This window comes from Anguilla anguilla, chromosome 13 (genome assembly GCF_013347855.1).
Source record: "Anguilla anguilla isolate fAngAng1 chromosome 13, fAngAng1.pri, whole genome shotgun sequence".
NCBI lineage: Eukaryota > Metazoa > Chordata > Actinopteri > Anguilliformes > Anguillidae > Anguilla > Anguilla anguilla.
The window spans coordinates 12332614-12356282 of record NC_049213.1 but is presented as its reverse complement, the minus strand read 5'-3'; the positions used below and the strand labels follow the sequence as shown (position 1 = coordinate 12356282).

The window sequence follows — 23669 nt, the reverse complement described above, 5'->3', positions numbered from 1 at the left end:
ACACTGAAAAGTTTGACGCTGTGCAAATTCAGAAAAGACAGCATTAGGAAGAGAGGCTGAGGAAGGTGCCACTGCAGACTTTGAGTCTGCACCCTCTAGGGCAAGGGTACTCCGATATGTCCCTCACAGCCAGTACTACTGCTGGCTTTCTGACTGATTAACTGAGGGTGCAGTATGTAAGTTTGCTGTAGAAAACTTTTGTTCATATTCAGTAAAATTTCCTCCACGTACTGACAGATATCAATAAATTAAAAAGTCTAAGAAAAGAATCCGGACTCTTTGATTCTCCCAGGCTCTGAAATTAGCCTCTCCAGATTGGTTGATTAATACCACTAATTATCAGAGATTCATCTCACCTGGTGTCCCGGGTTTAAATCAGTCCTGATTAGAGGGGCAGAATGAAAGCCAGCAGTCCTACCGGTCTCTGGGCCAGATTTGGCTATCCTTGCTCTAGGGGGTTATTTGAGGGTCGAGGTAGGTCACCAGATACGCATGGGGAAGAAATGACCTACAGTATTAAATGCAGTTTCACACAGACATTCACACCAGTCAAATGAAAAAAATGGCAACCGTTGCATGTACTCGCACAAGCCGGTGTTCATGCGATTGTCTTTATATAACCTTCGTGAAAAATGTATTCCATATTTCTGCAAGACAGTAATCCCAAGCCTAACAACCAAATCAAAACCAACCGAGAAATAGTCAAGCGAATACAAATTTCCTGTTTTGATGGGAATCTCAGTCCCCACAAAAATTTGTGGTTTTAATCGAAGAGGCAGTCCACAAGCACGACGGATCTCGAAAGATTCTGTGTGAAGGAATGGTCAGATCCCCCAGTATATTTACCAGTTTGATAAAACACTATCGAACAGGATTCAGCAGTTTTGTCCTTGCGAAGGGTGGGTGTACTGAAGTACAGAAAACAGGAGTGCCAGTAATTTTGATACCTATCTTTGCTTGCTAAAAAACCTATCTGGGAAATTGTATTAGTATAAAAACATTTTTTTATTTTTAAAAGCGTGAAATGTAGCTAATTACTTGTGTTGTCGCTTGTCTTTATCAAGGGTGCCAATAATTTTGGAGGACAGTGTAGATGATTTCCTGGGGTCATGCAAGGTCGTAGCCAAAGTTAGCAACTTGATGCTGAAGTCTGTCGATCAGGGGGCAGAGGTCAAAACTTTTTTAGTTGCCTACTGGCTTGTACTTGGCAGTCGTGTGCTGGTATTTTGTGAGCAGTAAGTAGCTTTAGATAGACATGTAGCATCATCGAGTATAGCAGCTTTAGATACTCTGCACTTCTTGAAAATTTTGTGCATGCTGTTGTGTAGCCCAATTGAAAGTACATGAAATATATGCATTTTCCAGTTTTATTGGATTTATTTTGGATTATCATCCTTTAAAATAACCCCATAACCTGAAACATAAGACATGTTTTTTTTGCAGTGTGTGACAGGAGTCTGGTTGGATCTACTCTGTGTTGTTCAATTTCAATTGGTAGTGAGCTAGTTTTTTTCCACACATACGCATATAACTACATTTTGCATGGGCCCCTGCAGAGATAATATATTAGAAAAAATAAAATAAAGATGCAGCACTCTCCTATCCTTGGGCCTGGAAATGGCTGGCACCCTGCTATCGATTATCTAACGCCCGGGATGTGTAGAAGATCCTGTTTGAGCTCCCTCCATGGTTTGGGCCCTCTAATCGCTTTATCGGACGGGATATCTCATCTGGTTCGTTTGCAGGAGAGGGGAGAAAAGTCGGAGCCCTGCCATTAATGGAGGGCTTTTACAGGGGCTTAAGAGCATGTTCAGGGGCCCGTGCTTGCTTGGATATTTTTATAGCTGTAATCTCCTGAAGGGTTGAGATTGCTGGCTGCGCCTGGTGGCTCATGACGTCTCTGTTTATGTGAGTGTGAGAGAGAGACAGGATGGTGGGGGGGGGGCGGGGGGGGGGTGAGAGAGAAGAGAGTGAGGGGGAAAGAGAGGGGGGAGGGAGAGAGAGTGGGAGAGAAAGCGGGTAGAGAAAGCGAGAGGTCAAGCGATGGCTCTCTCTGAATATGGGGGCTTTGATTGGCCGAGGCGTCGAGTGTAAACTTTCCCCTCGGTGAGGAAACAGTACTTTCCCCGCACGGACGTTAAGAGGAGGGTGAGCTGTTCTGCATGTCCCAGAAACACCCCCCCTCCACCCCCCTCACTGCCCCTCCACCCCCTGGCCCCCTTCCATGTCAGCTTGTTTATTTTCCTCCTTGGCCTACTGTGAACACTTCCTTGAGTCTGTATCGCTGTGGTTAAGATCAACTGCCCATTAATACTTTGTCCGCTGAGCTACAAGGGACAGCCTGTGTGTGTGTTTATGGGTGTGTAGTGAGTGAGAGAAAGTGAGAGAGTGAGCGAGAAAGAGCCATTGGGTATGTGCGAGTGAGAGAGGGAAAGAGAGAGAGAGAGTGTGTGTGTATATCAGAGAGAGAGAAAGTATGTGTGAACCATGCATCACTGACATATTTATTCCTAGCGCCGCAGCAGTTGTCTCAGGAGAGGAGGCTCGTGTAGAAGCCTGCGTTATGTAATTGCCTTATGCTGAAGCCTGCAGCTCATACACACGCCATTTCTACACTTTTGCCCTGAGTGCCCAGCATTCAGGGTCAGAGGTCACAGCTGTGGAGAGCAGTGCCTCGCCACTTGCCGGTCATCTGGTGCAATTACCTTACGAGCATTAAATAACATTTAAAACATTTTAACATGTAAAACAACAAATATTTACTGCTTAAAATCGACTTTTTGAACGAAATATATTTTTGGGGTTTTAGCTATTTCTGATGGTAGTTGAAACAAAAAATTAACGTGCCTCAACATTACATTGGCCTTAATTTAATATATGTTATAAGCAGCAGTCTGAAACAAACACGTTTTGGCTATGCCTTCGTCAGTATTTGGTAAAAGAGCAGACAATATAAATTCATGATGTCACAATTAATCAGCGATTTATTTTTTCCACGAAAAAGATGCCATCCTCAGGCATTAAGGTTAATCCGCACCAAGGATTTTCATTTTATTAATTAGAAATGAGAAGAACAAAATCAGATTTTAATTATCACAATACATCGATGTAAATTACAAAGAACACTCGGACATCGATTCTTCACTGAGACCTTCAGGAATTTCAGTAAAGAGTTGATCCAATATGCTTTCCTTTTAAGAAAAATTCCCGTCCCACCTCTTTCGCGTGAGTTCGGGTTTAATTTCTTTCATTATATGTGTTTTTTCCAGCACCGGAATATTTTTTGTTTTCAGTGTCATTTTGAGTTGAGAACGTCAAATCTCCCCTTTGTGGAATGATATGACGTCATCCGGCTGCGTGGCAACTTCTGACCAAGTGGGCAACTTATGGGTAACAGGGGTAAAGGTTTAGCCTATAGTTGTTCCACATACCAGCCGGAAGATGGTGAACGCTAAACATGGAAGATAGAGGCTGTTTATTTTGAGTAATTTATGATTAATATCATGTGTATGTTCACGTATGCGTACGCGATCGCGCGTGTATCTGTGTGGCCCAGCGCACAAAACATTTAACCCGTGTATTAATAGTTCATTGCCCTCCCCCCCACACAATATTAGATTAGAACTGTGGCTGTGTATTAGTGTATTTATGTGTGTATAGAGAGAATGTGGCTATCGACACACTGAAACACACACCCATAAAACACGCAAAAAATAAACAAAACACGAAACTGCCCGTTAATGAATGTTTCCATTTCCAATATTTTCCCTCAGAGATAATTCCCTTTTATATGCAGCTGTTGCAGCATCCTTGATATGCAAGCCGTGGGAGAGGGATGTTAACTCTCCCGCCTCTGCGCTCCTTGTCTCTCTCGCTAGCCGAACTCGATGAATGGGGTGGTTGGTATGCAAGCAGCGTTTTGATAATCAAACGCTGGCATCGCTGGCACGGGCTTGGAATTCGTCGTTATTTCTGCTCGACTTTGATGTATAACCGGTTGCCACCTCCCCCGTCCACCCCCTCCTTCTCTTTGTCACCGACCGACACTCCCCGGAGGGAGAGCCTCCTAATGCGCCGCGACCGCCGAGGCTGGCACCGGTGCGTGGAAGGAGCCGCGCAGCCTTTCTCGTGCAAGGCTTGCTTTTTCGGTGAGCGGTTTAAAAATTAATGGAAAAGATGTTCTCTGCGATACCTGGAAAAACAACGAAAAATGATTGTAAACGCACATGTTAGAAAACCGTAACAGACTATTAAGTAGAAACGCGTTCGTGCGGTATTGACAATCTACAGGTGTTAAGGATCTCGAGCTCCTGCCGTTGCTGCGATAAGCAGGGTTTAATTCTGAAGTAATATGGCTGGTCGTCATTCAAGCCAAAGGAATCGACAAGAACTCTGGTTGTGTGACATCACATGTTGGTTCTGCAGATTGGAACGAGTTTATTGAAAGTTTCCGTTTCAAACACTGTGGCCTTATAAAAAATACCCTTACGAAAAAATCATGTGTTCCAAAGCCACTCGTGTCAAAAAAACCACATATGACCACCCAACATGTGAAGAGTACACAAAGCTATTTAAGAAAATATCAGAAAAAAACCATATAATAGAAAAAACACACTTGGCAAAGCTAACTCTTGTGCAGCTTAATTTTTTAAAGATTTTGCTCGTACGGGCAACAGGCGACGGTAGCTACTGTATCAGAGTGAATTGTGCAGTGTATAAAAAACAGGCTCAGGGTAACTGCATGAAGCCTGCACAGAATTGTAATTGACCTCGATTTTTGCGTGAGCTTCATCAGAGCTATTAAACACTGAGGACCTCCCAAGTGCTGCTTTCAGACGGCTGCTGTTTAGACGTCTCTGCTGAGAGGCTGTGAGAGATGGCACTAGCCAATGGGCTCACGGTAGCGAAACTGTGGGAGATGGCACTAGCCAATGGGCTCACGGTAGCGAAACTGTGGGAGATGGCACTAGCCAATTGGCTCACGGTAGCGAAACTGTGGGAGATGGCACTAGTCAATGGGCTCACGGTAGAGAAGCTGTGGGAGTTGGGGCTAGCCATTCGTCTCTCAGTAGAGAAGCTGCGGGAGATGGGGCTAGCCAATCGTCTCTCAGTAGAGAAGCTGTGGGAGATGGGGGTAGCCAATCGGCGGGAAAGAAGGGAGCGGGAAAGAAGTGGCCAGTTGGCACGCATGGGTTTTGGGAGAGATGCGTGCATCTTCAAGCCCTGGTTCTGGAGTGTAAGTGCACTGTTTAACAGATTATTGAACATTTTAATTAAAAGTATATTAGGAGTCAGAATGGTGAAACGAGTATCTCCACCTAATGGTCACCTGTGTACATTAAGCCTCGTAGTGAATCCACCTGTGGAGTTGGAGGTTCAGATGGAGGAAAAACCATAAAACACCTTGGATATAACGCACGCATAACTGCATGCATTATGTCTGTGTTGCTGGGTGGAAACAACTCCCTTCACTCAAGTGTCACAAGACCTTTATTTAAAGCACTTTCCCAATTATTTATCAATTGTTTTGAAGTCCTGAAATGCATGCCCTTCACCCTCTCCACACACTTTCATACACACACACACACACACACGCACATGAAAATATGTAGTTACAAACATGTACTGGCTCACAGACACACACACACACACACACACTTTACCATGGTATTGTAATCCACCAATCAGGGCTTGCTGTGCGTGTGTACTGTGCATGCATACTGAAGTATGTCTGTCGATATAAAAATCATTATAAATCCTCATAACAATAACAATAAGTATACTCTGGCAGAAAGGGGCTACGTGGTGCTACGGTCCTCGCTTGCTGTCAGATCTCGGAGTCAGGTAAAGCAGTTGTGTATTGTATAAAATTAAAATAATACCACGTGGAATTGGAGGCAAGCCTCATCTCAAGATCAGCTTCAGGGCCCCCATAATTAGTGAAAGCTGGATCAATCTCTCGCACTCAGAAGAGAAAATATTAGATGTCTACAGCTCAACTAAATCTGTGAAGTCAATTCTTATTACTGTGTCGGGGGGGTGTTTGTGTCATTGTATGTTTGGGCGTGTGTTTTTATGTGTCTGTGTGTGCACGACACAGTTGTTTAGATGAGATTTGGTACCGGTAATTACATCACAAGGTTGCGTTGCCCCCCCCCTTCCACTGGGAAGTGACGAGGACCGACTGGCATTTAAGCTGGCCCGGGGTGTTGGGTTTCAGAGTGGTGTCCGTCCACACGTCTCCTATCCAGCTCCCATCCAGCAGAGCAGGAACACGCGCCTGCCTTAAGTGACAAAACGAAATCAGCGAGAAGCCGAGGACATTAACAAGACTGCCAGGGAGGGAAGTGTTAGGAAATACGAGAAAAATATATACAGAGAGAGAGAGAGAGAGAGAGCAAGAGCAAGTGGGGGAGAGAGAGCAAGAGGGAGAGAGAAGAGAGGAAAAAACAAGGGGGGGCAGTAATCCTGGAATAGCCAGCAACCAGAGCTGCCGGCTCCTCCCTCTCTCTTCCCCTCCCCTCCACTCTCTCTCTCTCACTCGCTCGCTCGATCTCTCTCCCTCACTCTGGCAGGCAGACTGTTAGCCTGCTATTTGACCGGAGAGCGAGTGGAGAGAAGGCGCAGCTCGAGGAAGGTGAGGATCCCTTCTTCACCTGGCCCCTCCTCGCTCCCTTGCCTCAGGATGAGAAGCTGAAGACCCTCCCCCCTTCCCCCCCCATTCAGGGGCGAGCTTTACGCCCGGTCGTCCTGCGCGTTCGCCCAGCCCTGCCGATTCGATGGACTGCTGAGCGCCGCTTGCCGACCGGTTATTTTTGTGGTTTTTGCGCACTTACTTACTTCTCCCGGCGCCTCTTTGGGGATATACCGGCGGGACCGCGGGACGTCGCTCGCCCGCACGCGCGCGCGTTTGGCGTGACGAGCGAGCGCGCGAGCTCCGTGCCATGCCCATCGCCGGCCGTCCTGCCGCCAGCGACCGGGGTTCGGCATGAAGGGGGGACGGCGCCGCCGGGGGTGCGCCTGCCAGCACCTGTTCCGAAAAGTGCTCGCCAAGTGCGGGTGCTGCTACGCCAGGGTCAGAGGTCAGTGGCTCCCGTCCGTTTCGCCCGCGGTTCCCCTTCCGCCTCCGCCGTCGCAGGGGGTTCCCCCCCTCTCTCTTTATCTTTCTCTTTCTCTTTCTCTCTCTCTCTCTCTCTCTCTCTCTGAACACCACCTGCTGCTGTGGCCTCCGCGCCTGGTGGAAGCTCCTGTGGTTCTTCCCTCTCTCCGTCGCTCACTTCGTCCGCGTCTCTCGTTTTCCTCGTCTCTTTCACTTCGGGTCGCTATCGTTGCTTAGCCGTGCGCTGACACGCCGTCTCCCTCGCTCTCTTTCCTGCTCTCGAAACATTTCCCCCAGCGGGAGCGGACGTCTCTCTGCCACCCCTCCCTCCTGCTTCCCAAAACACCTCTCTCTCACACCCACGAGGAGAGGGGGGTGTTTGCCCCCCATCCCCCCCTTTCTCTCCCCTGCTCTCGCTGTAAACGAGCGCGGGGGAACTCTTCGCCGGCCCCTGAGGTCCGACGCATACGTACGGCGCGGGGTCGGGAGAGACGCGGGCCCCCCTCCTCCCCCCCCCCCCCGCGCGCGCCATTCGCGCTCGCGGCTGGGAGCTCGCGTTTCCCTGGGCGTACCGCGAAGCCGCTGTTGTGCCCCCCCCGCCTCGTGTCACGGAAAACCCAGAAACACTGAGTCATGCAGAGAATTCCTCCCCCCAGAAAGCAGGGCTTAAGGAAAGCCTCCCACTCTGAGCAGCCCGTCTCAGGGTCTCCGGCTCCCAGGGACGCCGGGCGGATGCAGTGCGGCAGCGGAGGGGCAGTGCCTGGTATGCGTGGGCTCACGTAACGGTAATGCGCTGTAACAGTAACTCCACATCTGCCTGTTAAAAACCCCAACACCATGACCTCGCTGTTGGCTTATATCACTCAGACTGCATCATATCTCCGGCATCTGCAGGGATTGCTGCGATGAATTGTATATCCCTACTGACGCACACATGCTCACACGCACACACACACATACATACAGACGGGTACATGCATATGTCCTTATAACTGCATACACAAGTACAAAACACTCTCACAACCACATACACACACACTCACACAAACTCTTTGCAGGAGAAGGAAACTGGCTTATAGAGATTTCTTATAAATGTGTGGCCTTGCCAACCAAATACTTTCCCAAGTGTTTTTTGAGAACAATCTTGTTGTGTTTTTTTTCTGAATGGACATTCCACGCTGTGTTTGTGTTTGTGAATTCCATTCGGCGCGTGTCGTGGTCCCCCCCCCACCAAAAATCGCTCTCAAAACGCAGCTGAAATATTCGGAATGCTTTGCATGCCCCGGAGTCCTCCGTCATCAGCTATTGCGAGCGATGAGTCCAAGCGAACGCGTCCTGGCTTTAGCAGCCTCTCTTGGCCATCATCAATCGCGGTTCTGATGGATGCACCCCCCCCCGCCCCCCTCCTTATGGTACTTGAAGTCCAGTTCCCCGCTCTTGTAGCGCTGAAGATTAGCTGCAAAGCCAAGCCGGCGCTAGGCAAGCGGAGGGATCCGTACCCTAGCTCCCCAGTGGTGGAACGAACTCCCTGTCCCTCTCCGAACCTCCCCCTCACTACCCATCTTCCGCCGTGGCCTGAAGACTCATCTGTTCAGACTATACCTAGACTAACCACCACCACGCTGTATATTTCACTCTAAATCCCCCCCCCCCCCCCCACTTTTTTTCATGACACTTTTACATGTTGCTCCATCCCAGCACTTTTTGGTAATTTGTATTTGTCCTAATACTGTAGCTTATTCTTCTGCCTAGTTGGCTTTGCAGAGGTTAGGTCTGAATAGTGTTCACTGTGCGAACTAAACCGTGTTCTTGGCTAGAAATAGCTGTACAAAATAAGTATTGTACCTTACTGAACCTGTGTTTAGTAGTTGTCTATGACCATGAAATGCACTTTTTGTACGTCGCTTTGGATGAAAGCGTCTGTCAAATAAATGTAATGTAGTACCGAAAGTACCGAATGTTTCTGAGACGGTGAAGCAGGAACCCCCGTAGGTGCTTTAAACTCTGGTCTGAGCGAGACTCGTTTCCTCAAATCCTCTCCGCGTTGTTTCTCTGTGTTGGGGGAGAGGCGCAGTAAGTTTCCTTAACATTGACACTTGTGGTTGATTGAGTTTTTAATGGATGGTGTGCACAACTACACCCCCGAACCAGGAAACTCCACCCACCCCCGCCCCCCCCCCCCCCGAACCAGGAAATGGTGCACAGGGGCATGAGAATGGGATTTTTTTTCCCATTTTAACCAAGTCCCATTTTGGATATTGCGCTAAAGACATTGAAATTTAATTAATGAATTGCAAAATTCTCGTAATGCTTATTATTAATTGCGTTTTAATTCAATTCCTCAACTGGCCTGGACAGTGTGTTAAGTCAGTACAGTCACTACTCTGAAATAAACCCGGAGGGAGGTTGCAGTGAGTTATATGTCTATTATGTAATCGCCGGAGGCCTATCAGGGAGCAGGACTAGGTTTCCATGGGGATTACGTACACGTCAAAGAGAATGTGAATCTGTTTGGAGCCGTGGAAAAACCCGTCAATCTGCGTCCGTCCGCTCAGCCTTTTATTCCGCTTAGCGGGAGCGGCGAAGTGAAAAAGCTCGCGCGGACGTAGCATTAGCCATCTGCTTCCGCGGAGCCGAGCCTGCGTGTGGGCTGTCCAACTACACAGAAGTTTGGGGGGTGGGTGGGTGGGTGGGTGGGCGTGGGGGGGGGCCTTGGTGGCGGTGGTGTCGACAGCTTCGTCATTTATGTGGTTTGGCTTTTTGGGCAGGGTGGCCTTTGTCTCCCGTTCCACTACGGACACTGCGTCACAGGAACGGACGTCAAACAAACAAAAGCTCGCTGATCCGTCATTATCTGGTCACGCCAGTTCTGCTGTCGGCTCGCCACACGGTTCAGTGCTGGTGAACGCGGTCGGTTCGTCGCGGTCACGGTCGTGTGGGCAAAGGTGTTATTTTTTCAAACGAGATATTTTAAATAGCTGTTTGTTTTTTTGGGGTGAGGTGGGGCTCTGTGAACATACATTTGAATGCGTGTTGCTCCTGCGTTGAATGCGCGTTTGAGGAGACTTGGCTGATTGAATCGAATGTTTTTAAACTAGATGAGTCAATCGATGTCTCGGCCTCACCCGATCTGGTTTTGTCGCTAATCACTCAAGCCAACTGCCAATCGATTCGAGCCGGGCGAGGGCGTGTGGGCGATAATGCTCATTAACAGCTCCCGCTACGCTCTTGTTCGTGTTGCAAATGGCCAGTATTTACCCTTTAAGGTGTAAGATCGAGATTGACTGAACATTCGAAAGCTGACGTAACAGAATTTAGAATTTTGAAAAGACATTCCAAAAAAAACCCCCCACTCTTCAGCGGGTGAAGCCCGTGTGTGACTGGCGAGCTGAGGCATGCGCCCCCGTCACTACGTTCACGTTCCCTTCTCTTTAGACTTTCTCTTTCCCTCCCCCCATCCTGCTCATCAGCACCTTCCTCCCCCCCCCCCCCCCATTTTCTTTCACATTAGTCTCCCCCTGAAGGAAACAACAGCCGGTGTGGATCATTTCGTGTCGCCGTGCTGGCAAACAAACATAATTAATGACCCTCTGCCGTGGCCTGAAAGAAGTGGCCAGGTCCCACGGCTCCATTTCTGAGCAAGAGAAAACAAAATCAGCGAGGTTTTTCTGGGTAGGAGGTGAAGAACTCCCCCCCTGCCTGCTGATCAGCAAGGGAGGCTGCTGGCTGCCTGGCCTCTCGCAAAGTTCAGACGGCAGCTAAGGCCGACGTTGTGAGGCAACGTTGCGCCTGGCTCTGCCCGTTGTTTGCCTATTCAATGGCTTTCCATGACGTCACTTCCTGTATTTGCCGCCGTGAAAGGTTGTCTAGCTAGGGCTTGTACGCCATCAAACCTGTTGTCTCGCTCTTCAGGTTTGCAATACAGGTTAGCTGTGCTTTGCGTTTAGGACATGGTGTGGAGGGATGTGTGCTTGAATCCTGTTGACTGAATACTGCCATTTCTTACTTCTGTATTGCTACTGGACTGCAGATTGAGCTCACCCAATCTTGCACACTTATATACAGGTACTCACACGCACACACACACACACACACGTACACACCACTATAAAGATTATCTCATAAAGACCACTCCATATAACCACATAAACTTTCTTGAATAGTCAAAAATACATGCTCTCTTTCTCTCTCTCTCTCGCACACACACACACACACACACGTGCGCACACACACACCACAGAGCCACTGTAGATGACCCCAAGCTGCATTTGTTGTGTTAAAGTTTGGAGGAGAAGCGGCGGGACACCGACGAGATAACAACAGCAATCACGCGTTACCGACGCGTAGCGCTCCGCGGGAAACCAGCGCGCGGCGTCTAACCGGCACGGCTCTGCCCGGCAACAAGCCGCAGGACTCTCGGGCCTCCTCCTCCGGGCTCGTAAAGTCTGTCCTCGTTGGAGGTGGAGAGCTGTGACTTCCATTGGAAGGGCCCGGTTTTTTCCCCCCCTCTCCTCGGCCTGGGTGCGTTTGTTCCACACGCTGTGGAGATTTGATGAAGACGTGTTTGAAAATGGAGCCGATTGTTCCACACCTTCCTTCCCCCAGGAAGCAGCTGCGGTAATTCAGTCCGTCTGCCAGCTGTTCTCGAAATGGGACACACCAGGTCGGGAGAAATAACGATTTTGAGGTCGGGCAGCGGCACGTTTAAAACTGTTGGCTGCGGAGCTTAAATTTCAGGGCCGGTTCGTCGACCTCAAAGATTCTGGTGCTTGTTAAGGGCGAAAAATTATGATATATGTATTTTCTCAGTCACGCAGAATAGCTATTTCACGCCTGGCTGATGCATTGAAATTAGCTACGTGTCCTACATTTTTGGAGGTGTCAACCTCAGGGTTACTCACCGAGGCATATGTTGGGAATTTTTGGGTAGCAGGAAGAGACCTTGAATGACTAGTCTGGAGCCCCCCTCATTTCAGCAGTGACTCTGGATTCAAGCTGTCTCACGATGAACCTGCCTGGGTGATATGTGTTCAAAAAGGATGGGTATCGCTGAATTTGCAGTCAGAAGGGACTCCAGCGATATAAACTTCAAATATAAACTTTATGTTGCCTGTAAAACCTGGCTATATAAATGATTTACGGATTGTGCAAGGTATAGAAGCTGCACGTACCGTGACACTTAGCGATATGTCTTCACACAGGCAGTTTCAATACATGGGTCATAGCGTACTGGGACCTGCTGTCCTTGTTGGAGTGCAATTCAGCACATGCTGGTGATGATTGTTATGGAATAATTATTGAAAAAGTATGTCGCCCAGCCCTCTAGACTGCAGGACAAATGGAGGGTCTAAACGGCCAGTTCTCATCTTAAAATTTATGTCCTTGTGTTCTCAGAACTGCAGGCATCATAAATCGTAATGAATCAGGGTCCCTGCCAAGGATGGTAATGGGTAAAAGTGCATCGGGATCCCATTAGACGTTTCTCAATCAGGATTTGGCCGCGGCTCTTAGCGAGCATTGCTTGGCAACGCCGCGATGGCGTCGAGGAGCGGACGGCAGTCGCCGTGGCGGGGCGGGGCGGGAAGGCAAGGTGCCTCTGCCCTCAGCCTGGCGCTCCTTATTAACTTTTTCATTTACTTTTTCAAATGTAAAATCTAAATTTAAAACAAATTGTATTCCTCTCAGAGAACTTCCTTCTGTGATGAAACAGAAAAACAAACAAAAAATAAAGCAAAGTACACACAAAGAAAGTACAATAAAAAAAATGCTACATTTAGGTATTCTGATACCAACAGCACGTCCAGAGACAACATAATGCTGAACAAGATGTGCGACTGCACGCTGTATTCTGTCAGCTTCTGTACGTTTGCTTCTGCTGGGAGTGTACTGGACTGCACTGCTCAAGACAGGGAGTAGTGTGAAATGTAAGGGCCCTATGGCCCACAGGCAAAGCGGCAGTGCTGGGAAATGAATGCCTGCACATTTTGTGATGACATGGCAAGTACAGATAGGCTATTGGGAGCCAGGGTGAACCCAACGCAGCCCAATTTTTTTGTACTTCATGTGATTTGCAAAAACAATACATCATACACCTTCATTTTGTATTTTCAGTTCTGCTAGCTGAAATCCAAATTCTGTGGAGATAACTTCTCTAGAAATAACAGACTAGCAGCGTTGTCAGTTAAGGCCCCCACCGTGGGCTCCAGCTCAGCCAAGATTCTTTCCTTGGCTGTACACTTATCTGAGTGTGACTGGGCCACAGTTAGCCTGGTACAGCTCCAGGGTTTAACTCCAGGCAGGGTTACAAAGTTTGCAACTTATTTAGGAATTCCCTTTAATGGGGCAGGCCGCTCCTCTAAATCGCACTACTACTTCTACAGTACTATGTGACCTGTTGTGTGGAAAATACCCTCTGAAGGTTAAGAGGATTGGAAGAGTATGCGATTTAACTGGGTATGTGAGGCACAGTTATGGCCTGAGAGGCACAGTTAGGCTACATTTGCTCTGCAGGTCTTGATGCCTGAATCCGATTAAAAAAAATAAAAAATAAAAAAATTGAAATCCAGTCTTTTGCACAGTGTTTACGTTGCATGACCTGTACGTATATGGCCTTTGTGTTTACATGTCCATGCAGTTTATGTTTTATTATGTGTTTTATTGGCCTTTATTTAGTACTCAGAGATGCATTGAGGGGTCAAAGCCCTCTTTTTCAGGAGTGCCGAATTTACAGACAAAACTTTTCACACTATTTACAAAACACGAAATTAAAACAATAAGACATTAGCCATAACATAACATAACAAACATAATACAATGTTAATTGAAACATTCACAGTTAAATGTCGGGTTCCTTACCCCTGAAAGGACCAATAGCCACCAGAAAACGGAGTTTCAGGGACTGTGGAAATGCGCCTTCAGCGACTCTAGAAAGGGAAGAAATATTTTTTAAATGGTAGTCATGGTGAGAGATTGATGGTTCAATGGGATATATTCTGCAGGTTTATTTTTCACTTGTTTCTTGGGTTGTTTATGAGTATGCATGCAGAGGGAATGTCAAAGCTGTATCCTAAATGTGTTTTTTCATCTTCCTAATTAAGAGCATGCATCACCGACTAAGAATAAGTGCATCCTTTTAGCTGCTGGCCGCGGACCAACGTGAATGACGGTGTGCGGACTCGCCGAGAGATTAGGCCTGTTGACGGTGCTGCTGTTTGAAAACGGAATCCGCCAACACTTACACCACTCTGATTCCCCCACAGGCCACACAGCCACCAAAACAAAGAAATCTGGCAGATTTCAGTAAGACACGAACACGAGCTGCGACCTTGTCGGTTTTTTTGTTTTCCATTAAAAAAAATATTTAGTTACTGAGGGACTCTGTTTGTTCCAGCCTGATCCTTGACTACGGTCTTCTGTCCAAAATTGAGGTTGTCCTGTGAGCATAGCTCACCGTTATCCCCGCCCGCCCCCTCCCCCCTCCGATCCCGTCCGCTGGCTCGCACCTCATCAAATACAGCATGTGAAGCTTCTTTTCCCAAGGAAATAGGCGCCCGGAAGTGCTTCATGCCCTGTTTCTTGGTATGCTGCCTTTCTAAGGCAAGACAGTGTCTCTCTCTTGGGTGTGAGCGATTGTCGTTTGGTAGGGCTGTGGGCGAGTGGCCACTTTGTTTGGTACGACGGTATTGGTCCGGGTATTGTTGCGTAAGAGTTTGCATGTTCTCCCCATATTGGTCGGTTTCCTCCAGGTACTCCCCCCCCCCCCCCCCATAGTCCAGAGACATGCAGGGTAACTGGAGACTTTAAATTTTCCATAGATGGGAGCGTGTGAGTGAGCGGTGATTGAATGGTGTGCTCTACGATGGAGTGGCAAACTGTCCAGGGTGTATTCCTGTCTCCTGCCCAATGCATGCTGGGTAAGGATCCAGTCCTCCCACAATCCTGACCTGGAATAAGCGGGTTGGATGATGGATGGGTGGTAATAGGGGATTGGTACATGGGTACTAACTTGGATGGATGGGTGGGTGGTTGGTGAATGGGGTACTTTTTTATATACATACTTTTTTTGGGAGGGTATTAGGGTGTTTCATGAAGTATGTGTTATATTTTATTGGGTATATGAGGATTGTAGGTAGGTAATATGTGGGTACTTTTTGGGTAAAGGAGCCTTTGCTTTTTAGGGCGAGTTGGTTGTTTTGGAGGGAGCGCAGGAACAGATCGAGGGGACGGCAGAGAGATGGAAGTTGTGGCGGTGGAGGTGTGAGGTCATCTGTGGCAGGTGACATGCCAGGTGCTCATCTCACCCCTCTGGACGACGGCCGTGGCCTGGAGGACACTGATAGGACCAGGACCCGGGTCCCGATGGTGGGGAGGGAGGGAGGGGGTCAGGGCCCCCCAGCCGTTGTTTCCATTGCTTGTTTGCTCCTGGCGAGGGAAGGGGGAGGAGACTCACCCGTCTGGACGGGCAGAGGCGTAAATGCGTGTGCGACGACACGACCCCACCTGGCGCCGGGGTGCTTGTTGGCTCCTCGCCGACGCCTGGCACTGCCGCGCGTTACAGACGCACGCTACAGACGCGACCTACAGACGCACGCTACAGACGCGACCTACAGACGCGCGCTACAGACGCGCGCTACAGACACGACCTACAGACGCCCGCTACAGACACGACCCTGGGTCAGAGCAGGGCGATGAGAACGCAGTCCTGAGGTGGCTCCTGCTGCGGCAGACTACTGCGCTGAGGAGATCACGCTGATAAATCTGTGTGTGTGTGTGTGTGTGTAGGGGTGTGTGTATCTGTGTGTGTGTGTGTGTAGGGGTGTGTGTATCTGTGTGTGTGTGTGTTTGGAATGCGTGTTTGTGTGGTGTGTGGTGTGTGTGTTTGTGTGGTGTGTTTGTGTGTGTGTGTGTGTGTGTGTAGGTGTGTGTGTGTTTGTGTGTGTGTGTGGTGCGTGTGTGTGTGTGGTGTGCGTGTGTGTGTGTGTCTGTGTGTGTGTGTCTGGGTACAGTAATCCACTCTGACACAGAAGCCATAATGTGTTCCCGCCCCTCCCTGTAATACCCGATTTTTTCCACTGTATTAAGAGACTGATTACGCTCAGCTGTGCATTGCCTGAGAATTCCACCATGGTGTCCCTGGCGCCGATCACACTCCCCTTCTCAGTTTATTACACGCAGCGTTATCTCGACAGGACAGCCTGCTGCTCTCTAAAATAATCCTCAGCTTAATTTGAGAAAAATTGCCTTTTGTGTGTTTAAATGGTTTAGGGATCTGTTGCTTTCCGCTGGGTCTGAACTGCACAGGAGGTGGAAAAACTGCTCTTTCATTTCACCAATGTTCTGGCTATTGCTTGAACCCACTGTAGGGCTGTTCTTTGATAAAGTGTCTATTGAAAAGCCTAATTTTGTCTTTTCGTGTGTTTATATCTGAATATAATTGTTTGCTTTTCCATTTCTCTGAAATGGAAAAGGAAATGTCAAACCACATTTCTTTGCTTTCATTTCTTTCCAGGAGTGACTGACATTCCTGCGTCCTGTTCCCTGTCTCTTTTGTGTGTGTGCCTTGGCAGAACTGCGCCGTCGCACCACAATATAATTTGTTTTTCATTCGTGTCTCCAAAGACAGCTGAAACGCATGAAAATTTGCGAATGAAGCCCGTGGCGTGGGTGTTTACCGTGCTCGGATTTGCCCAAGGTACACAGAGTCACTGGAGCCTGCAGCGCTCCCCAACAGCCAGACATCACTTTCAAAAAGTTTATTTTCACAAGCAGCCGCCATATGTGTCCTGAGTGGGGGGGGGGAGGCTCGCTCGCGGGTGGTGGGGTGCGAGTGCGTTCTCGCACTGGATTCGGAGTATAGGAGGGAGGGGAGGGGGGGAACAGCCTAGTTGCAATAAAAGATGATTGTGCTATTTTTAAAAAAAAAACCCCATTGTGTTTGAGTTCTTTCCCCTCGGACGGTGGGATTATTCTCAGTGTTTGCAGACCCGGAGAGCCTGCCCCCTGCTCCCTGTTACAGCCGTGATTAATGCGGAAGGCCGAAGCGTCTGCGTCAGTTTTCCGTGTGCAGCGCTTCTGCGAGTTTGGCTGCGGTTGACGCCGGGCCGCAGTGGACTGGATGGACGCACTGGATGGAGCAGGGAAACTGACGCTTGCATCGTTCTCTGGAAGCCAGGAGGCTAAATGGAAAAGCCTAAGTTTCAAAAAATGTTAATCACTGCCTATTAAGCGCTTACGTTTTGCGTCCCGGTTTCTGTCCCTGAATTCCTGATCGCCCTGTGAAAAGGCCTCATCTGTTTCCACACGTTCTTTGGTTCGTTCCCTTTTTGAAACGGTAACCCCGCCCCCCGTTATTTGGAAAAGTTTGTCGTGCCTATCGGGTGCCGCCTGCCCTCACACACCTGCACCCCTGAGTTTAAAGCGCGCGCTCCTCCCGCACCCCTGCCTGTTATCCGTCTGGCCGCTGCGCCACACCCTACACAGTCTACACCCTACCGCTCCCTTTGGAGGAGAAGCACATCGTTCACTGAAAACTGATTTTGGGCTCCGGGCTTTGGGAGGGGCTTGTTTAGCGTTTAACGGTCACCTGAGAGAACCTTGTTCTAAGCCCGTTCAATTAATGCTTTTTAAAAAATCTATTTCTCACCTGAGGACAGAGTGCCTTGGCCTTTTTTAAATTTTTTTTATTGGTGCCACACTTTTTATATTAGTCCACATTACTTTTTGTAATACTAGACTTTTTGTCCCCAAAGTCTAGTATTTGCCTGCCTGGCTGCCTTAACAATGAGCCCCAGTCATTTCCAGACCAGGCACTCCTCCTTTGGTTTTAGTGTTGTTCAGAACTATTCAGCCGTCTCAAATGGAGGAACTCACTGGACGTCCTGCCTTCGGCCGCTAACGAAGCGAACGCGGCGGAGCTGTGCAAACAGGACGTCGGCTCCGATACGGAACGCCGCGTTACTGCGCCACGGGTGAGACCGGGCGAGGGCATCGAGTCGGCCTCACGCCCAGCGAATCCGACACGAGGGCCGTGAGAACCGTCCCACGCGCGTTAGCATCAAACTCACGCGCGTTAGCGTCAAACTCACGCGGGCGTCCGTCGTGGCAACGAATACACGGCGAAGCGCCGGCCGTTAAATTTCCTCCGATTTGCTCCGCGGCGGGGCGCGGCCTGTCCTCGTACGACTCGTCCAATAAATGGTTTACAGTCGAATTTACGGTCGAGAACGTTTTACTGCGCGCTAAGTGGGATCGCAGCTTTTTCGGGAAGGCAGCCTGACTACAGCGCGGTGGAGAACAGCGCTCGCTCTCTCTCTCTCTCTCTCACGGGACGGGCTTTGCTAGATTACTCTGCCGTCCCATGTTCCCCGCCCCTTTCTGCCCCTTGACCTCCATCTTCTCCCTTATAACCCCCCCCCCCCCCCCCCCCGCCCCGTTAATGACACTGCGGTCACACGGGGTGATCAGGAACCGTCATCCTCTCTCTCCTTCCCCCAGCTCTCTCCATCGCTCCGTTCTGTTTTTCTTCTCTTCCTGTTTGGTATCATTTTTCTTTTCCTTTCTCAGTTCACCTCTCCTGACCCCCCCCCCCCCCCCCCTCCCTTCTCACCCCCCCGCCGGCATCTAACCCCTCTCCATCATTTTCTCTCTGTTTTTCTCATCAGCTCTTTCCCTCTGTGCACACCCCTTTCCCTCTCAGACCCTCCCCCCCCTCCTCCTCCCCCTGTTGGTTCCTTCCTCTTTACCTCCCTGCCTGTTGATAAAAGCAAGCTTTTCCATCCCCCCTCCCCCCCTCCCCTCCCCCCCCCCCCACTCCCTCCCCAAACCACCTCGCGCTAGTCTCAGGTGGACAGCAAGCTAACCGCGGCGCTCCTCTCCCCAGTGCCTGTGAACAACAGGAGAGCTCCGCGCCGAAAGAGAACAGGAACTCTCGGGCCCTCTGTACCGCTGCAGGTCAGCAGGATCTGCGCGTGGCCTCGCCGGCGCGGCGCGCTAACGTAGCGCCGAGGTCTGCCCGTCACATTACACTGCAGGCATTCAGCACACGCTCTTATCCAGAGCCACTTACATTGCATCCATTTATACAGCTGGATATATGCTGGAGCGATGCAGGTCAAGTACCTTAGCTCACGGGTACAACGGCGGTGTCCTACCGGGGAATCGAACCTGCGACCTTTCGGTTACAAGACCAACTCCTTAGCCATTCTACTACACTGCCGCCTACCCGGTCGACGAAGGGAGAAATTAGCATTTTAAAAATAGCGGGCGCCCAGCCGCTAACCCGTTACATCACGGCCCGTCCGCCGGCCCTCGCTCGGGGGAACTTATCGAAATGAGGAGAGCCGTTCTTTCAGAGTTGCGCGGACGTTGCGTAATATATTGATTTCCTACCGCGGAAGCCAGAGCTCTTTGTGTTTAGAAGTCTTGTATCTGGGATTGCCTCCATGGGGAGGGAGTGGGGGAGTGGGGGAGTGGGGGGGGGGGGGGGGGGGCTCAAGGTGCTGTTGTTTAGTGCAGGCTGACCCCCCCCCCCCCGGGGCCACCGGTGTCGTGATTTGTGTGACTGTGCGGTGACAGCACTGTCATAGGGGGGACAGAGGGCACCTCCTCCTTCCATGATGTCACCGCACTCGGCAAGTCTGCTTTTGCTATCAGCTTATAAGGTAGAACCCTGTCCCCGGACACATTATAGGAAAATAAAGCAGCAGTAAAAATAGCTGAGGAAGACTGGCCATCTGTAGACTGCATTTAATGCAGCGGTGCTCCGTCCTTTATTTATTTTTTCTTGCTCATTCTTTCCCCGCTCCCAAACTTGCCATTTCTACCTAAACTTGCTCCCATATGCTCTGTACCTACCACCCCCCCCCCACCCCCCCACCCCACAACCCCAGTGCTCGTTTATCAGGCTGAGCTGCCTGAGCAGAAAAGGCTCAGCCAGAGAGGGGTGTTGTAATGTATAGATAGGAGAACATTTAGATCATTTCTCTCTTTCTCTCTCTCTCAATCACACACACACACACACACACACACACAATGACAGACCTTGATAGACCTTTATAGCCTGTTCTTGTCCTGAAAATGTCTTGTTTTACTTCGCCAGTGCATAATCAGCAGACAAGTACCATACATAAACAGCATGCTGTCCTTTCTCTGGGAAAAACTGGATCTGAATTTTACCGTCTGCTATAGCAGGGTTTACACTGTGCTGTTTAATACGTCAGATAGTAGGATTTTAAACATTGGCTGATGTTCAGAATAGCATGGAATGAATGTTGCTTGCATTTACATTGAATTTCATTAAAAATACAGTTGTTTTTCAATGAAATTAAATGAAATATATATAGCATATATAAATATAAATATGTATAGCAACGTGTATCAGCTGGCTGTAAAGAATAAGTAAGAACTTTACACGATAAGCAAATCAAAAGATGACAGTTTGGTGGCAAATGGTATAGTATTGAGGTCTGCATGAAGGAAGTATTTTTAGGTAGAACTTAGCACATCTGTATATAGAGTTAATGCTGTATTCATAAAGAGACCCTGACACCCGTGATCCAAAGTCAATGATAGTGATAGTGATCCTGATAGTGTTTTAAGTGACTGGACCGGAAACGGTCGTTCTATCATTTTTTATTTTCAAAGAGAAGTCAATAATATAAGAGTATAATTTCTTTCTTTTTTTTTCCTGACAGGGCATTTAAATCAGTTCCACCGGGGTAAAAAAAAACACCTTAACCTTCACCCAATGACACATTCACGCCGACGTCTTCTAAGCTAATGACCGCCTTGCCGCTGGTAATTGTCTTTCTTTTCCTCCGACGGCAGCTCCGCGTCATCCGCCGTTTAGCCTCTCGATTACGCATCCCGTGCCGCCAGTTTGCTTTCGCGAGGCCAAGTCCTGCCTCTCGTCTCCCTTTCAAAGTAAAAGTCCCCCCGAAAGGGGCTGGAGTCAGACCGGGGCAGCGTCTGCAGCGTGTGAGTAAGGTCACTCCAGTGCGGCCCGGCGGGGTAGTCTTCCTCCGGCCCCTACTCTGGAGGCACTCCCGGACCCGCTCGACTTCCAAGACCCGTTTCTGCTCCCTTCACCGCCCGGAGAGCGCGGAATGTTATCGCAGCGTTTCCTGCAACGTCGCGGTAAGGACGCGTAAGATTACGCCAGAAAATGTTCTTGTGGCAAACTTTCTTTAATATCCCCAGACCTCAGCTTTCCTGCTATGTTGTATATAGGCCCAGGAATTCACTAAATATTTAAAAAAAAAATGTATTTATAAATGTGTGCAAAATTATACCTTTACATGTTGAAATGTACATTGTTTTGTGCAGTGTTTTCATTTGAGTTTTATCGGACGGTAAACGTTGTAAATCGGAGCTGAGACGTTCCTGCCCACATATCGAGCGCCGCGAGCCTTGACATTTTCTGTTCCACGTTGTCTGTGAAGTGCGTAATTTAAGGCACTAATGCACTGGCAGGCTGCCGCTTTGCGGGCGAGGGTGAGACCTGTAGGGTTCGGGTCCTCCGTGCTGGGCTGTGTGACCGTGCTGTGCAAGCCTTTTGCAGTCTGAGAAACGGCTGGCGGCGAACCTTCCGGAGGCAAACTGTGGGGTGACACCGCACCGCTGACTGAGAGCGACCGCTCGGGTGCGAGCAGACTCAAGCGCGCGTTAGCCTCGCGCGTGCCGATTTGACGTCTCTCCCGTCCGCCCGTCTGCGGAGAGGGCGTTCTCACACTCCTCCTCCTCCTCCTGGGTTTCGTTGCTATGGCAATGCGAGCGAGGAGGAGAAGAGACGAGAAAGAGAGATGGAGACCGGGCTCGGAGTCTCAGGAGACGTTCATACCCTCATCTGTAGATTGAGACGTTTGTGTGTGTGTGTACTTGTGGATTTGTTACTGTGTGTGTGCCTGCTTGTGGGTGTGGGTGTGTGTGTGCGTGTGTGTACGTGCTTATGTATTTGTGTCTGTGTGTGTACGTGTTTGTGCATTTGTGTCTGTGTGTGGATGTGTGCGTGATTGTGCGTTTGTGTGTGTGTGTGTGCTTGCATGTGTGACTGTGAGAGAGTGTGTATGTATGAGTGTGTGCATTTGTGTGTGTGTGTGTGTATGTGTGTGTATACTTTTGCATTTGTGTCTTAGTGTATGTGTGCTAGTGGGTGTGTGTGTGCATGTGTGTACATGCTTATGCAGTTGTGTCTGTGTGTATGTACGTGCTTGTGAATTTGTGTGTGTGTGGATGTGTGTGTGCTTGTGCATTTGTGTGTGTGTGTGTGCTTGCATGTGTGACTGTGTGAGAGAGTGTTTGTATGAGTGTGTGCGTGTGTGTGTGTGTGTGTGTGTGTGTGTGTGTGTGTGTGTGTGTGTGTGAGTGTGTGAGTGTGCGCTTGGGGAAAACTTTCAATGCTTGCACGCGTGCAGCTCTTTGAGGGCTTTGAAGCCTTTCTGTGACCGTATAAAACGATCCTCAGTCTGAGCCGTTATCTCACATCCTGCTACTGACAAAAACAAATCCCTTCCCCTTCCAGTTCAGCGTCACGGCTCCTATTGTCTGCTCTCTAATGAGGATGACAAATCAGCAGCTCTGCTTAACACTGTACCTGCGTAACTATGCTTTTTAAAACTGGACCTGTAGTCAGCAAAGGGAACTGTCCGTACCCTGAGCTGGGAATAGGCAGAAAGCTGCAATCTCAGGATGACGCGAACGCCCCGATCAGTGCTGCCGTAGCGCGACCCTCGCAAAACGCCCGGGCCGAAATACGGCCGCAGGGCAGACCCTGCCCAGATCTTTTCTGGAGAATCCGGAGAGTCCTAAAAGCCGTCTTTAGTCCTGACGCTGTGCGCTCCAGAGGGGAGAGGGAGTGTCCGGGGGGGGGGGAGCAGCGCGGAGTCACAGACCCCGCTCATCCGCGGTGTGCTCCCAGCTGTCCAGCCTCCTCCTCCTCCTCCTCCTCCTCCTTCTCCGTCAGCCCGACTCCAGCGGGGAGGAGGCGCGAAGGCTGACGCGCGCGGCCTTTTACTCTTCCGTTTGGACGGGAGCGGCCTCCGTGAATCGACCGGCGTGCCGCTTGGCAGCCGCGACGCATCCGGATCTTCCGCTTAGAGAGAGAGGGGGGAGAGAGGGAGAGAGGGGGGGGCCAGGGCAGTGCGCGGCGTATCATTTTGAGGCCGAGTATAAACGCCGCCGGGGCATGTGTCTCTCCCCCCTCGCCCCCCCCCCCCACCACCCACCACCCACCGCTGAGCTGATTGGGTGGAATTATCTCCACAGGAGGCAGGGGTGTCAGGCAGCTCTCCAGCACCATCTGGGCACACACTGGGCCACCATCCCCCGGATAAGGAGGCTGCGCCGGGCAGGGCATTCGACAGGCGGGGGCGCTGAACGGGGGGGGGGGGGGGGGGGGGGGGTGTGCGCCGTGTCGTCGGTAACGAGGCAGCGCGACAGTTTCCCCCGAGGGCGATACGGCGGCTTTTTCTCACTCCGCATCCTCTGCCTCTTCACTGCGATTCAGATCCATGTCGTCCGCAGTGAATTGATTGCAGGCGGGGGGTGGGGGGGGGGGCTGGGGCGTGTGGGGGGG

At 49.9% G+C, this 23669-nt stretch overlaps 1 protein-coding gene across 2 annotated transcripts in view; it reads left to right on the top strand.

Annotated features, from left to right (window-relative positions):
• arhgef25b (Rho guanine nucleotide exchange factor (GEF) 25b) overlaps positions 1 to 23669 on the top strand; it is an 80089-nt gene that overhangs the window by 14175 nt on the left and 42245 nt on the right. Inside the window, exon 1 of one of the 2 annotated variants that reach the window (XM_035386998.1) lies at positions 6220 to 7082. The exons of the other annotated variant lie outside the window; for it this stretch is intronic. Coding sequence (XP_035242889.1) covers positions 6989 to 7082 — 94 coding nt within the window. The 5' untranslated portion in view covers positions 6220 to 6988. Of the gene's footprint in view, positions 1 to 6219; positions 7083 to 23669 lie in introns of those variants that run through there. 2 annotated transcript variants of the gene reach the window in all.